At 54.3% G+C, this 16701-nt stretch overlaps 1 protein-coding gene across 1 annotated transcript in view; it reads left to right on the top strand.

Annotated features, from left to right (window-relative positions):
- Nucleotides 1–16701, top strand: part of DNMT3A (DNA (cytosine-5-)-methyltransferase 3 alpha) — a 101251-nt gene that overhangs the window by 26211 nt on the left and 58339 nt on the right. The window contains exon 3 of the mRNA XM_010840688.1: nucleotides 9706–9810. Within this exon, the coding sequence (XP_010838990.1) occupies nucleotides 9706–9810 (105 nt within the window). The remainder of the gene's footprint in view (nucleotides 1–9705; nucleotides 9811–16701) is intronic.

Raw genomic sequence — 16701 nt, 5'->3', positions numbered from 1 at the left:
CCTGGCCCCCCGTGCCCTTCCCGCCTCCCCCTCCCTCCCCACCGGCCACGCCCCCCTATACCTTTCACTCCAGTACTTCCTGGAGCTACCAGGCCTTTGTTTATGCTGCTTCCTCTGCCTGGTGTGCCCTTTCCCTAAGCTTCTCTCCTCCTTTCTGATCAAAGCCCTGGCTTCAGTCCGCCTTGAATTACAGAGAGAATCAGTGGTTCTTAAACTGTGGTCTATAAACCAGCAATACCAGCAATACCTGGAAGAGTTAGATATGCAAATATTCAGGCCCCACCCCAGACCTGCTGAATCAGAAACTCTGGGGAGAACCCAGCGATCCTTGTTTTAACCAGCCCTCTAGGGGACTTGAGAAGTACCGGTGTGGATCATATCCAGCCCTGCCGCTGTCCCTGGAGGGCAGGACCCCAATACTGTCATTGGGGTGGATCCTCAAGGCCTGACTAGCTCAGAGCAGATGCTCAGAAAATACCTTATGGATAGGACAGAGAGGAGAATGAGAGTGGATGAGACTCCTTCACTGGAGAGCAATCCCAGAGCCCAGATCAAGCAGTCAGGGTGCAGCGCTGTGGACAGTAGGCTGAGAGAGCAGAGAGGTGTGCGTTATTTGGTGTCCTTCTGGCTCCTGCCCAGTGTCCCTTCTCCCTGCAGCCTCCCTCACCTTATCATCCGTGTGCTGGGCAGGGACGGGGCTGCTTGGGGAGACTGGGAGGAGGCAGGCTTGGAAGGGGTGCTGAGCTCTCGGGCTCTGGCCAGGAAGGGTCAGCTGGGTAAATGTGGCCACAGAGAAGGGAGGAGGAGGTGAACTGTAGGAAGGCCAGGAACCTGGGTCCTGGCTCAGAGGGAATCATGGAGATGGGTTCTAGGTCCTGCGTGGAGGGGAGACGTGGGGCAGAGGAACAGGGCAGGGGACCAAGAGCGTTCCGAGCCTTGGGGCTGGAAGGGCCTCCTCGGATCCCCAAGTGTGAATCAGTGTCTCGCGAGGAGTCCAGGCCCCAGGCTGGGCCCCTCATCTTCCTGCTCCCCTTCTCCTCTGGCTTCAGAAACCTAACAGATGCATTGACTGCTGACTGTCTGCCAGGTGTTCTCTTAAGCTCTGCGCTTGCCTTCTTACAACTGCTCCCCAAAATAGGCTCTGTTATTTCCATCACTATCTTATTAAAGACTAAACTGATGCTCAGAGAGGTCAGGTCACTTGTCTAAGGCCACAGAGCTAGCAAGTGGTGGTGCTGGGATTATAACCCAGGCTTCTGAGCCTTTCAGGCTGCGACCCACGGGAAGGGGGAACAGAGTGGGTGTTGCCTCCCTGCTGTGATGTTCCATGGTCCTAGCCACGTTTCTTCTGCTGCAAGTTAAAGAATGTTTATTTAGACTAAAAGTCGGGATGGTCAGAGAACGCTTTTTTCTGCGTAGCCGTGCTCTTGCCCTGGGGTGGATGTTGGGGGCACTCACCCCTAACAGGAGCTCACGTGTGCAGGCTAGTATGCATGACTGGGTACATATGCGCGTGTGTGCATGTGCACACACACACACACACACACGCACCCAATACATGCTCTTCTGTGTAAAGACACTGCTGTATACATGTTGCTTCTTTCCCTTCTGCCTTCACTCTTTTCTTTCTCTTCAAACTTAGGTTTTTTTCCCCAGTACCTGGCACATAGTAGGGCTCCCCGAGTCTGTTGGGTGAACTGAATAGTCCTCCCTGGAGGACCTAGCAAAGGGAAGGGGATAGGAGGACACAAGGATGGGTAAGCCATGCCTGCCCTCGGAGGAGGGAGGCTCCTCCTTGGACAGTTCGCCCTCTCCTGCTGGGTAGGAGAAGCGCCAGTGGTGGTGGTGGTGGGGAGATATGTGTTTGTGCTGGGGAGCACAGCAGGTGTGCCTGTGTATGCATGTATGTGTGTGTTTACATACATGTGTATATATACACACATATGGCCAGCTCCATGAAGGGGGCTTCTCCCTCCTCACCTAAGTCTAACCCAGAGGCCTGGCAAGCACTGACTTCCTGAGCTCTGGCTTGTGAGCTTCAGGGGCATCCTTGGGGGGGTTTCTCCTGGCTCCAGGCTCAGCTGTTCTTGCTGGTCCACAGGTCCGGTGCCTACCCCCAGGCATGCCTTCCCTTTAGTGCACTTAAATTGCACATGGTCACTCAGGGCCGGCTCTTTGCTTTATAATTGTCACCATAGGGGTAGCTGAAATAGCCTTCCCTCTTACACATTTAAACAGTTCCAGAAAAGGCAGAAATACCCTTATCTCTTTAGGAACACAGCTAATAATAACGGTCCACGGACAATAAAAAATGTCCATTTTTAGCTCAGTGGAGTTGATTAGATGCTCAAGCATGGAGAGCAGACGAGTGAAGTAAATAGTGCCCACCCCTCACAACCGCCCCAGAGCTGACCAAGACCTCCATTGTGGGGTTCAGGCTCTCTCAACTTCTCGAAGTTAGCTGCTACAACTTGTCGTGTTTAGCTTTGCAGTCAGTTCAGTCTTGAGCAGGGATCAGCTGGACTCTGGAGACAGGCATGTGTTTGAATGTGGACTCAGCTACATGACTGCTGAGCATCAAAATGAGAGTTTTCCAAGAGATAGTGTGTGTGAGCAGTTAACACAGGGCCGTGGCACAGATTGAGTCTTATCATTTATTTTGGACAGTTAACTAGCTGTCTGTCTATCTACCTTCTTACCTTTCTCCCCATTTGCCTGTCTCTCTGCCTACCGCCCTATCTGCACATTGGTGCCCAAGATCTACTGTAGCCTCAAGGACTGAGGGCCTGGGAGAAGAATGAGGATGGTGCAGTTGAGGGTGTGAGTGGTGTGGGTTTAAGCACCTAAGAGCCCCTGGGCCCTTCTCCTGTCACCCACTGAGCAGAAGCAAAACCGAGGCAAGTTTCAGGATGAACCCAAGTCCTATGGCAGTGGCTCTGCTATCTTTGGAGGCTCCATGAGGGGCCATGGGCTGGGTGGGGAAGCCGAGCTCAGTTCTGTGGAGCGAAAAGGGCCGGCAGGGAGCTGAGCAGGAGAGGGTGTCCCAGGGAGAGTGTAAAGTGGGGTGAAGCCCTTCCTTTCTGGCACCTGGGCTGGGCACAAGGACTGGACCTGGCCTGCAGCTGCCCTTACGGAGAGCCACAGAGCAACGAGGGCTCTCACTTATAATCACCCTACTTAGCACATGCACAGCATGGAAAGGCAGAGTCTAGAGGAGTTACCTGTGCCTGGCAATTTCCTCACTTGATCCTCACGGTAACTGGAAGTGCCCACTGTCATTATCCCCATTTTTACGGGTGAGAAGTTGAGGCTGAGAGAGGCTGAGAAACTTGGTAAGGGTCACATGATGGTTTACCTGATTCTTTCTGTCCACGAAGTGAGGGTGGCTGGTGGGGCAGGGATGAGACGGTGGGCTGCGCATCCTGGGTGGGCTGCTGAAGGGGTGAGGGCAGAGGCGCTTGGGGGCTGCCGGGCTGGCAGCTAGCAGAGTGGCCGTGCTCCATCCGGCCTTCGGCACAGTGCAGGCCCTTGTGTGTTTAGGTGGTGTCTCTCCCTCTGAACTGAGTTCCCTATTTGCTTATCTTTCCAGTACACAGTAGGTGTGCAATAAATGTTTCTGAGCTCATCCACGGGCCTGGCCTCATGGAAGCTCCAGGACCACAAGGGTGGGCACGGCTGGGTTGCGGTGGGCTGGGTGCATGTTGGGGGAGTTTCTCTTCTGAAGGGCAGTGAGGCCCCAGCATGGCGCACGGGGTGTGAAGGACCTGGGAGAAGCCATGGTGTGCAAGTGCCCAGGAGCTCTGAGGGTGGGAGGGCCCACAGGACATGGCCGCTGCCTGCCCAGGAACGGGGCCTTTTGGGAGCCGTGGAAGACCTTCGTCAATAATTATTACACGAAGCCCACCGAGCAGTCGGTGAATGCTTGTTGAATATTGTTGGATAGTTGGAACAGAGGACTGCTGAGCTCTGGGAGGTGACTGAGAGCAGGAGAGGAGGGGGCCCAGGAGGGCCGTGTGGAAGTGTGAGCACCAACAGTAGTGTCTGGTGTCTCTGCCTTCCCGCCCAGCCTCCTGCAGCTCGCCCTGAGGCCACCTCTCCATGGTCTGGCCTGGGCCTGCTGGGTGTGTGCGTGTGCATGAGCGTGTGTGGGGTGGCCCAGGGGTTGGGGTGGGGGGTCCTGTGCCTGTAGCTCTGCAGGCTGGGGACTCAGGTGCCTAGAACGGGCTCTGCCTGCCAGAGAAGCCAATTCGTTTCACTGAATTCCACGACCACAGACAGGTCCTGGGAGGCTGGCCAGCCAGCTGGCGAAGGCTGGTACGTGCTTCTTGTCCCGGGGGGCCCGGGCAAGTGGCTGGCTAGATCCGGCAAGTTCATCCCCTCAACTCAAACACCAACTTGAGACATCTGCTCAGTGGATGCCGTGTCGGTAGCATCCGGTGTGCGTTCCAAAGGGAGCACATGTGTCTGGCTGGCTATCTCTGGGCGAGGGCCTTGTGGGATGTGCTCTCTCTTAGGGGGAGGGGTCTCTGTCTAGGCATGAGGCCCCTGAGACAACCGTGTGTGGGTGTGTGTACGTGTAAATGCTAGCACATACCTTTACCTTGGCTTGCCTGCCTGCTCATGTCACACATATGTACACGTGCCAGGGGCACACGGCAGAGGAGGATATCGTGCCATGTTGCTGTGGAAAGATCCAGGGGCTGGGAATGAAAAGATTTAAATTTTGGTTCTTAAGGCCTCCCTTGCTGGCTCTCTGATCTCTGAAAGAACCACTCTGAGCTTCAGATTTCCCGCCTGCGTAATGGAAAAAAAAAAAAAAAGAACCAGCTCTACTTTCTGTAAGGCATAAGAATAAAATGAAATAACGTATGTGAAAATGCTTTGTTAATTACCACGTACTGTACAAATGCGAGAGATTATTATCGTCATGGCCCAGCTCCTCAGAATGAGAAGTTGTATGTGGCTTAAAATAATCCATCCAGTGAGCTGTGTTAAAATGTAGGTCAAATCCTAGCCTCAGAAGTTGAGAGAGCCTGATGATAACTGCCTCATCTAACAGGCCTCCAAATGCGAAGGGGCTTTGAAACCTGTAAAGGGTTATATAGATCGAAGTGACAGGATCATGTTTAAGATGAGAAGGTACATTTTAGTCACCCGGTTGCCTGATTTGCAGTTGTAATGATCAAGCAGCACTGGAGCCTCCTGCTTGGTTGTATTGGTGTAGGTTTGTGGATTTGCACACATGTGTCTCTCTCTCTGTGTATGCTGACTTGTTTATTGAGCATCTACTATGTGAGAGTTACTCATCAAGTATTTTGAGTCCCTGCCCTGTGCCAGGTGCAGGGAATGGAGGCACTGGGGACAGAGGCCAAGGTGAATAAGAGAGTTCCTTCCCTGGAGGGGCTCATGGCCTGGCCAGGAGGAGAGCCAGCAGTCCGTTGCAGTGTTGGAGAAGGAAAGGAGAAGGAAGGGAATCTAGGAGGTGAGGTTAGAAAAGTCAGGGTTTTCTGGTCAACCTGAGAGGAAGGTAGTCGTGGCAGAAGCCAGGGTCTATGTCAAAGTCCCAGGGAGGAAGCAGCCCACATTTGCACCTGGTGTGGTGGTTTTGCAATGGCTGGAGCTGCCAGCCGGAATCCTAGGTCCTGCCTTTACCCGGGCTAAGGAGCTTGGGCTGATCCCGCAGAACCCTGGGAGCCCCCTCCGCAAGGGCTTAAGCTCTGTGGAGTGACATAATCAGTTTTGCATTTTGGAAAGATCATGGAGCACCAGTGTTCCTGAGGATTGCACTGCGGCGGGTACCAGCCAGATGTTGGGGTTTGTCTGAGCAGTGAGTGATGGCTGCATATGCAGGCCGTGAGCTGGGATTTGCATGGGGGCAGGGAGGAGGCACTTCTGGGAATAGTTCTGGTCTGTACGTGCAGAGCAAAGGAAGTTAGCAATTCTTGAGTGCCTTGCACATGTCAGCTTTCCATATATTACCTCAGTTAATTGTTCTACCATTGCTGCGAAGGAGGTATTAGTATTCCCATTTTGTAGGTGCAGAATGGTAGGCTGGAGAGGTTAACTAGCTGGAAGGGCCTAGTGAGGAAAGAGCAGAGCAGAAAGTCCAGCCTGCCCCTCCCCTGCCCACTCCCCACAAAGCCCACCTCCCTAGAATTTCTGCCCATTCCCACTGGAAGGATTGACTAATCCAGTCCCTTCACTTGACAGATGAGGAAACCAACCTGGGCTCAAAGCTTGTTCTGCTCAATTTGTTACTGTTTTCCAGCTGCTCCAAGTCACTGTGGATCAGATTCTTCCCTTTCAGAGTATTAGTGACGCCTCCTAACTCAATGCTACTTGCAGATTTGATAAGCATATTTTACATTCCTTCGCTCAACCCATCAGCAAGGATACTGAATGAAACAGGCCCCCTGACAGATGCGGGAATGAACCACTTGATACGCCTCCTTGAGGGGCACGGCCCCAAGCCATCTGCTCACCCTGCTCAGTGTATTATCCCCTCTCCCTCATGGGTGTGAACGAGGGCAGGCCCAGAGCAGAAGGTATCACCGCCTCCCTCTGCCCTGCTATGTCGCTACATCACGGAAGAATGACATGACCAAAAATAGTACGCTTTTCACAAAGTTGTGTGCGGGTCCAGATGGAAAGGGTATGGGCCAGAGTCACTCAGACCTGGCTGCAACTCCTGCCAAGTCTCATGGCCACTTGGTTTCCTGAGCACACCCCAGGGTACCTGAGGCTTGAGTGTTGGACTGGGCAGCGAAGGCCTACTTGGGCCCCAGGGACGGGCTCAGGACAGGGCCCCGGGGACTCCCTGTTCTCAACATGCCAGGACTGGACAGATGGCCTGGTGTCAGGGTCCTCCACCCCTTCCTCTTGGGGGTGTTGAGTTGAATAAAATTCAACAGGGGAAGATGCGCTGAGTGCCTCTGTGCATTGGGCCAAGAGTGCGTGGCTTAAGGTGAGGAATGACAGCAAGTCTCCAGATGGCAGGGGGTTGACTATCAGGGGCCCCCAGAGGCTTTCTCCATATGCTGATGTGGGGGTGGGCCTGGCGGTCCTTAAAAGTCAGGTGTCTTTGTTTTTAGTCTGTGCAGGCGGCCTGGTGACTGTGGTTCCTGAGTGCTGTTCTGAGCCTCTGACCGGCTTTCACACCTCCGATTAATTCAGAGCAAAAGTTAGAAAATCAGATGAATCCTCCTGTAAGAAATGCAATGTGTTAAAGAAACAGTTCAGAGGCCAGAATTTCTGGGTGGTGGGAGGACCCTTTGGCTGCCCACACCGATCCCGACCCACCTCGGTACCCCACCCTGGCTGCTGCCTGTGCCTTCCAGGCCCGTCAACCCGGACACAAGGAACAGTCAGAGGCTCAGCCAGGTCTGGCCTGTATTCTGTAGGCAAGTCCAGGGGCTTGGTGGGCCCTCTTTTTTCCAGGGAAGATGTCATTCCTCTCATCTGAGGGGCATGTGGAAAACCCACCAAGGGCTGAGTCTGTTCTAGGCTCTGGGAATTGAACAAGGGGATAAACCATTTTATTCATCTGCCTTCTTAAGAACCCAAGAATCAGGCAGAATGGGCACCAGACACCTTTATGCCCCCACATTATGGATGCAGCAACTGAGGTTCAGAGAGAATGGTCCTGAAAGCAGCATACAAACAAGCCAGGCACATATTAATTTAGGTTTGCTCTAAGCGCTGCCTTTCTACGACCGCCTGTTCTGGGGATGCTGAGTTACCTGGTCAGCGCAGTCAAGACGGTGCCATTTTAGCCATTGTGGAATCTGACCAAAACCACCATCTCAGATTAAGTTCACCGCATTTGGTTAGATTCAGTTGGAACCTTCACAAACGTTCAGTAGTGCTGGGAATCCTTGCTGTCTGCGTGATCCAGGTGATTGTTTCTTAAACAGGGGTGTCTGTGGGGTCTCGGAAGATCGCTCAGAACCAGCAGGTCTGGCCCACTCCCCCTAGGCACCCCCCAGAGGCCTCTCCTCCACCTGGGTGTGTCCCACCTCAGCCTTTCTGCCCTCACAGTCTCTCTGCCAGTTTTTCCTAAACAGAGCCTTTCAAGGGTCTCTGGTCCCCAAGGTAGCCTTTTCTGTCTGCCCTGGACCCTCCCCTCCTGTCCACAGCCAGCACCGTGCTCCCTGTCCTTGGCTTCTCTTCCAGACTTCTCTCAGCTGGGTTCCTCAAACGGTCTCATTGGCCCCTCTCCGGGCCCTCAGTCCTCACTGCTGTGTCATTCTGCACAGCTTCTCCAAAGGCTGGCCATTCCCATCCCTAACCAGATTGCGCTGCCCTCAACTTCTCTGTGTCTGTCAATTTTTGCCTCTTGAGTTGGCAGCTCCCTTTTTTTTTCCTGGACCCACAGTACACTGGTGTCCACTTTCTGCTCCTCTAAACACTCTCTCCATGTCTTCCAACTCTACCATAGCTTTCCCCTTGGTGCCGAGGCCTGGCGCCTCTGTCATCATCTCTTTGCATTTCTTCCGAGAACTCCCAGAACCTCAACTGTGATGCCCTCAAATCTCCTTCCTGGTTGGTCTGTCCCAGATGGGCCTTGAATGGATAGATGGACAGAGGGGCCAGGGTTGCTCTTTCCACGGGTCTAAGGTCTACGACTGGTCACAGTAGGTTTCCGTCCGCATGTCTCGCCATCACCTGAAAATTAATGTGGCAAACCACAAGCTATTTTGAAATCACAAAAAATGAAAGTTGAGTGGGACATCGAGAGCCACCTCGATGAAATCCCCTGGGAATCTGTGTGCCTCCCCTTCTCTGTGGCCCCAGCACGGTTCTGGGCCAGCGCCCTCCCCTGGGAGGACCACAAGGCCGCCCAAAGCTGCTGATATCATCACACAGGGGCATGAAGGGCAGCCGGTGGGCCCCCCGCTGGGTCGGGGTCCCTTTCTCTCTCCTGCCCCAACACAGTCTGTGCTCGTGATTAGTCATGCTGGAGCCGCTGAGTCAGAAGCGACTTGTGGGTGGTTTGTGGCCAGGCTGGAGCAGTGAGGCAGGAGGACTTTCTAGGTTTATGCGTCTGCCCCATGAGACAAGCCCTGCAGGGCCTGGCCCTGGCACAGGTGAAGGGTGGTAACAAAACCAAGCTTCTGGTCCAACCTAGTCACCGAAAGAGGGGCATCACAATGAACCAAGACACAGTCCCCGAGACACTCGTGTGGGGTGACAGTGCAATGTGGCAGGTGCTTCAGGGCAGGCGTGTGTAGAGCGGCTGTGACAAGCCTGCTTCCAAGGGTCTAGTGCACTTCCAATAGACGTCGCTCAGTTTCGTGTGTCTCTTCAGGGGATTCTCTTCAATAAAGGTGATTCACTCAATATTGAGCTCATTTCATTTTTGCACTTGTGTTAGATTTTTTTTTTCCCATATAAATAAACTCATGTCCAGAAACAACTTTTTTGTCAGAGCCTGTGTGATGAGTCTGTGGTTCAGAAAACGTGTCCACCCGAGGGAGAGCTGTGTTCTGCCGGGGCAGCGGGGCGGCCCACAGGTCCCCCCGAGGATATACTGAAATCGGCCCGCAAGAGTGGCTCAGCTCTGCCAGGCAGGAGGCGGGTGAAGACCATCCCTACCAGGGTGCCAGCGTGACACCGCCCTGGGAGTGTGGCTACCCTGTGAGTGGGATGCTGGGGAGGGCTCTGGGGGTCCAGCCCTGGCTTTACAGGCTGTGTCTGTGCCCACAGGAGGGAGAGGAGCAGGAGGAGGCTCGTGCCAAGGAGGAGCGGCAGGAGCCCAGCACAACTGCCCGGAAGGTGGGGCGGCCTGGCAGGAAGCGCAAGCACCCCCCGGTGAGTGAAGTGGCGTCCACCCCAGCCCTGCGCGCACACACACACACACGTACCCGTACGTGTAGGCTCTAAACGTCCGTGATGTGTGGCCTGTAGGGACCTTGGCACACTAAGACTGCGGGATGGGGTGCACCCCTCCAGCTGTTAAGAGCCCAATTCCATTCCCCATTCTCTGGACCCAAAAACCACTCCCACAACTTTCCTATTTTCTACATTGAACTGGATGCCCCCAGAGGCCAGGGGACTTGCATTATGGATCTTGTGGGACTTGAAGCAGGCCCCTGACTCCCACCTTCTTTCTAGAAGGGCAGCAAGAGGGTAGGACTTGTTTTTCCCTGGCCTGCCAGCATGGGCCCCTCCCTCCCCATCCAGACACCCACCTTGGGCCTCCGTCCCACCTGGAGAACTTGGATGAAGGGGACTAAAGTCTGGAAGTCTGATCAAAGTGAGTAGGGAAGACATGCAGGCTCTTGAGTCCTTTTGTCAGAGAGAAGGAGGGCTGGGCACTGTTTTAAGTCTAGTCGAAGTAGAGGACCCCAGCTTCTGGGTGCCACTGCCTCGGATTCCAGGGCGAGGCTCCTGGGTTGCCCAAGATAAGGAGTGCTCTGTGGGGCAGGGCCCGGGGGCTGCAGGAGCCTGCCTTCCTTATGCCTTAAACTCAGAGGCAGAACAGTAGTTATTTGCCAGCACCAACGACAGCTGGTTCCTTTCTTTTCGTCCCTTCCAGCTGAGAATGGGAAACTTGGAGCAAGAAGGTAAGGAGGAGCCAGGAGCCCTGCATTAATTGTAACTCAGCTCTTCAAGGACATGTTCTCAGAGGAGCAGGATTTTCTTCCGTGGGGCAGAGAGTAGAGTGAACGGTGGCTGCAATGAGGGAGGGAGGGCTACACCTACTGGAGGTGACGGGGTTTTCGGAGTCAGGAGGTTTGGGAACCTGTGGGGCATTGAAGTGCACCGCTGCCAATGCTGCTCGGAGATTTGGAGCGGAAGAGGGCAGAAGTTAAGTCATTTAACTGGTAAGTAATTTGAACACTTTTAATATTCAAGCAAACATGGATATTTTATGGCCTGGAATGAAAAATGCACAGGCAGTTGAAAGATAAAACTGGGGACTTCAAAGGGATTTCCAGCTTGCAGCAGACTCCAGGCTGCACTTCCAGATTCCTGGGTGCCCCTCCACTCCACCCCCCAGATAGACTATCTTGTCGGGGAAAGTGGAGGGGCACAGTGCCGATGGAGTCAGTACCCATCGGTCATTCCGTATCTGAGCCATGCATGTGCCTGTGATCTGCAGAGCACGCTCCACCCTTACTTTCCGGCGCTAGGGGTGGGAGCCACCACCTGTAGCAAATGGAACTGGCAGCCCTCTGACTCATCTTTGTGAGTCCCTGAACCAGAGGGAGGGCACATCACTGAGAGGTGGGGGAGGCCCTTGAACCAGCGGGTACAGGGAAGTCAGGCCCAAGTGTGTGTCCAGAGTTGGATGAAGAAAGGGAAGGGGGGTGCACAGCCCAGTGGATGAAGGGTCAATGGGTCACACACCTTGGCCTGGAAAAGGGGCCCAGCAGGGAAGGAAAAGCACTGTCTTTAAAATCCAGCAGACCTGGGTTTGAATCTCAGCTCCACCACTGACCACCTGTGTGACCTTGAACAAGTCACCGCCTGAACCTTGGGTTCCCCTTCTGAAAAATAGAGATGATAAGGATGCATTCCCCCTAGACCCCTGGGAAAATTAAATGGGTTAAAATACCAAAGAGCCAATGGTCAGCCAAAGTCGGTCCTGTCCTTACGTGGAACGGAAGCAGCAGTGCTGGATTTATTGCTCGCCAGCTGTGTGACCTTAGCAAGTTACTGAACCTCTCTGAGCTTTTTCTTCCTTGTTGGAAAAAATATGGCTGCCAGCCCTACCTGCCCTGTCCACCTCCACGGATGCTGTGCAAACAGCAAGGTGGGCTCCAAATGCACAGCGTCATAAGCCTGCCCCTCTGGCCCCCACAGGGGCCAGTGGGCCAGGGTCTAGAAGGCCTTTCGTGTGGGAGCCTGGCATCAGCCTCTCAGAACTCCCTGGGAGGTGCACACATCCTGTGCAGGCCAGTGTTGCTGTGGTCCAGTCCTCACTGACATCTGAAGCCACCTGGACTCCCAAGAGAGGCCCTGGGAAGGGGGATGGAGCACGGGGAGGCAATGTTGATTGGGGAGGCAGGGGATCCAAAGCAGCATTGTGACAGGGACCCTTGCACATTGCAGGGCACAGAGAACAGCCAGCCGGTCTTTCCTGGCAGCAGCCCCATTGACCCCGAAGGGAGCCTGCATAAGGGAAGTCTGTGGTGCAGCCCAGGGCCAGTCCACGGTCTCCCGTGCCTCTTGCAGAGCCGATGCTTGCCCAGGCCTCCTCCCCTCCCCAGCCAAGGAGCACAGCAGGGTGGGTTTCTGGGGACCTGGTAAAGCTGTGATCCTGGGAACGGGTTGACCAGGGTGCTTTAAGGCAGCTGAGTGTGTGTCATCCAGCTAAGCCTGGGAACTGGGGAGGGAGTGGTGGGCTCGGCTCAAACCCTGGCAGGTGGAACAGAGCAGGCAGTGCTGGGAAGCACGAGAGGAAAACCTGGCTGCAGGCGGGCTCTTGATTTGTGCCAACGTTGCACACCCACTGCTGGACAGGAAGGGATCAGGTATATCCAGTGGTGTCCTCGCCATTCCCCACCCAGGGTCTCTAGGTTTTGCCCCCAAGACCTACCTGTCTCTGGGGACCTTCCACTTTTCTCCTGCATCAGCCTCCTGGCTGTGTCCTTTCCAGACCGGGCCCCACCTGCCTGCAGCATCTCTCTAAACACCCCCAGCCCTCTCTTTTTTGGCCACAAACACATTACACCAACTGAGCACCTGCCAAATAAATAAGACTTATTTCAACCTAATGTGTTTGAGAGGAGGCCACATATAATTACAGTAAATACAGCTTGGGGCACGTTGCTGTTCAAGAATCTGCAGGGGGACTTCCCTGGTGGTCCAATGGTTAAGAATCCACCTGCCAATGCAGGGGACATGGATTTGATCCCTGGTCCAGGAAGATTCCACATGCTGTGGAGCAATTAAGCCTGAATGCTGCTACTACTGAAGCCCGTGTACCTAGAGCCCGTGCTCCGCAACAGAAGCCACTGCAGTGAGAAGCCTGAGCACCACAGTGAAGAGCAGCCCCTGTTTGCCACAAATAGAGAAAGCCTGTGTGCAGCAATGAAGACCCAGTGCAGCTAAAACTTAAATATTAAAAAAAAAAAATCTCCAGGGGCTCCATTTCTCATGGGATGAGACCTGGAACACTTCGTTTGGCTCCTCACCACGTGACTTCTCCTGCTTCTGCATGGGTGCTCAGCGTCCACCTCTTGCCAAAGAAACCCCGTCAGCTTGCTGCTCCCTGAGCACCCTGGGCACATTTGTTCTGATGTTCTTGGCAGCCTTACCTGCTCTCTGCCCACCCAGTGTGACAGCCCACCGAAGCCTGTCTTGCAAATGAAGCCCAGGGCAGCCATCGTGAGCCACGCTGGCCCTCCCTTTTAAACCAATTGTTAAATTAAAATGAACACAAAGAACTAAGACAAGATAACAGCCCTGCGATCCCGGACCTGGGTCCACACACCTGACGGAGAAGCACCAGTCTAAGAGCTGTTTGTTCCCTGGTCTGTACAGAAGTTGAGAATCAGTTTAGAAACCTTTATATCAACTTGATACTGTCACCACATCCACAGGCACGATTTTGTGTTTTACAGAAGTATCATTCCCTGATGGATTGGGAATCTAAGATACCTAAACCAAAGCCTGGGTTTTCGCACAGAAAAGCTGGTAGTGAGAGTGTGTCGCTTCCACCAGATCTTCCATTCAGAGGTGTACCACCCCTTCCCGTTGCACTGGGTACCTGCTCACTGAGACTGGCAACCCTGAAGAAAGGCTGAGAGTGGCACAGGGCTCGACTGCCTACGAAGGCCTTCTACCCCCATGGGCCTCATTTGATGCTGACAGCAAACCTGTATGGGGAGGTGGGGGCTGCTGTCGTGACTGTCCCCACAGTCAGAGGAAGAGACCGAGATTCAGAGAGGACGACCTAGACTTGGCCTCCAGCGTCCCAGCTGCAAAGCCCGGGGTGCTCATCCTCTCTCACCACTCCAGTCTCACCACCTGGGAGACTGGGTACCCTAAATTCACTTTAAAATAATATACGAAGGCTGGGCTGTTTGAAAACCTGTGTAGACCTGGTCTAAAAAGCATCCAGATGAAACAGAACTGAGCAGGGCGACTGACCCACATACTAGTAAGCCTGTGGCTAAGCGGAAGGGTGGTCTGAGGAGTAAGAGGTGGGCCCGTTTCAACCACGCGGCGGCGTCGGTCTGTGGCACTGGCCTAGGAGCCAGGATGCTCAGGGCCCCCGCGGCAACAGGAAACAGGAAGCCAGCCACAGGGCTGGGCGGGGCCTCGGAGGGGAGCTGGCACCTGCGTGCAGGGCCTGCTAGCTGGCCAGTTCTCAAGACCCGCGGAGGGGACAGCACCGTGTGGGGCTGGTCACTGCTGGCCGGAGAGCGGAGGCCCGCATGTGGGTGCGAGTGTCGGGCTGGGAGGAAGAGGTATCTTCTTGTTCTCCAGCTCCGAGGACATTGAGAGTAACAAGTTAGGGTGTCTGAAGCTGGTTCCTGCCTGATTGCAGGCCCAGACAACCCTGCGACCAGCTTTGTCCCTCGGGTTGGTTACACATGGGACTCTAGGAGGGACAGTATCTGCCATTGCCCACCAGACCCTGGTGGGGGACTGGTCCTTTGGGGCTCCCTGCCCTGTTTACTAGGTAGATACACTTATTCATTGAAGATTTATACCCATCAACTTCCTCCAGGGTTATTTTTGCTCAGTGGGAGCACTCTGAGGTCACTTCTTGCTAAGAATAACCCAGAAAGGGAGGGAGGGGGAGGGGAGGAGGGGGCTGGGAGCAGGCGCTGAGCTCAGCCAGACCGGCCCAAAGCCAGTGTTACTCACTCCTCTTTGCAGGCGGAACCTCCAACACAGCGCCCCAGTGAGTGAGCTCACAAGGGCCACACTGCCCCACTTCAGAGTGAAGGATTTGAGGGTGTAAGCTGTGTGAAGCTGGGAGTCTGTCCCATGGCAGCTTAAGCCAGCTGTTGTGTAAGTTGCTCAGTAGTGTCTGACTCTTTGCAACCCCATGGACTGTAGCCCACCACACTCCTCTGTCCATGGGATTCTCCAGGCAAGAATAGTGGAGTGGGTAGCCAGAGGATTTGCTTCTCCAGGGGATCTTCTGACCCAGAGATCGAACCTGGGTCTCCTGCATTACAAGTCAAATCTTAACAGTCTAAGCCACCAGGGAAGCTAGCTGAGAACCTTTTAACTTGGTTATTGAGAGTTTGCAGTATTGGCTCATTTTCCCACCTAATAGATCCCTTTGCTTCTGAAGACAGCGCTTTTTGTGTCCAGGTTCGAAGGGCTCCTTTACTTACCTCTGGAACCTTGACTCAGTGACTTGGCGCCCCTTGTTTTTATGCACAAAACTTTCTGAAAGGGTGTCTCCCATTCCTGGGCCCTAGCCCCTCAGGGGGTGTCCCTGCCTGTGAGCCTGCATCAGGCACACGGCTGCCCACTCCCGTCTCCTCATGCTTTTGAAGGGGTGGGGGAAAACAGGGCTGGCAGGCCTCTCAGGAGGGCAGAGACTTTTCTGGGAACTGTGCCCTGCAGACGCCTCTGCTGTTCCCACAGCTGGTCCGTCAGATCAACACTCATGGAGGCATCCGGTACCCAAGAGCCTGGTCCGAGGTCTCGCCTGAAGTGCCAAAGAGATGTTGTGGGGAGGGGCTGGACTTTCAAAGGGAGGTGATCCCTGGAAGGGGAAAGTAGATTTTCCCACTTGGGACCCTCCTGAGCAGCATGTTCAGAGAGAGGACTCATGTGGCAGGGAGAGGATGGACTGTGAGCAGACTGGCTGGGCTGAGTGGATGGAGGTTTCATTTAAGAACACCTTCTATCTTGGTTGGAGAGGTAGTTTGCAGGCAGCCTGAGGGTTTACATTTTATCCTCTTGAAAATACGTTGTGTTTATCTAGAGAAGTTTTGAGACGGCGTGGGGTGTGAAGTGATGGGAGTCAAGTTTTGGGAAGGTCACTCTGGCATTTGTGAGCATGACAGTTTGAGCGCACAAGAATGCAGGGAGATAGGGTGATGAGGCCAGAAAATATGTCCAGAGTCTACTGGGTTGGGGGCAGCCGTGATGGGACAGAATGGGTAGGACCTGCACTGCTGGGCTGCAGACGAGGGAGAGAAGGGAAGGTGCTGCTGGCCTCCAGGGATGGCAACAGTGTTATTGCCAGAGACAGAGACTTCTGGAAGGTCTGGCAGGGCCCCTTTCAGAGGCCACTCTAGATAGCTGGTCTTACCGGGGAAGCATCTGAGTGAAATCCCAGAATCTCCATTTTGCTTTCCCGAAAACCCCTGCTTATTTTCATCCCTCCCTTGCCCCTTCCCTGGAGCCACACGTCCCAGGCCACCTCCAGCAAGAGGCATTCATTCCCTCGGGTCCCGAGCCCTGAGGGCTTCCTAGGACCCCGTGGGCTTCTTGGGAGCCTGAGCTACACCTGCCGCACTCCCACAGTGGCAGGGACCTTCCGTGAACGCTTTGGGGCAGAGTTGTTGACGTCGGTCTTCTTTCATCATCCTCACCTAGAGAATTCTGTGCATTTCAGTTCTGCCACCTCAAGAAAGATGTAACGGAGCTGGAAGATCTCCAGAGAAGGGCAGCTAAAGCGATCCAGGGGAAGGCAGGGCTGCCAAGTGAGGACAGACAAGAGAGATTACGGCCCTCCAGTCTGGAGAGACAAAGGCTGAGTCGGGATGTGATTAAAGCTAT

Source organism: Bison bison, unplaced genomic scaffold, assembly GCF_000754665.1.
Source record: "Bison bison bison isolate TAMUID 2011002044 unplaced genomic scaffold, Bison_UMD1.0 scf7180017864145, whole genome shotgun sequence".
Lineage (NCBI taxonomy): Eukaryota > Metazoa > Chordata > Mammalia > Artiodactyla > Bovidae > Bison > Bison bison.
This window is presented reverse-complemented; position numbering and strand designations above follow the sequence as displayed.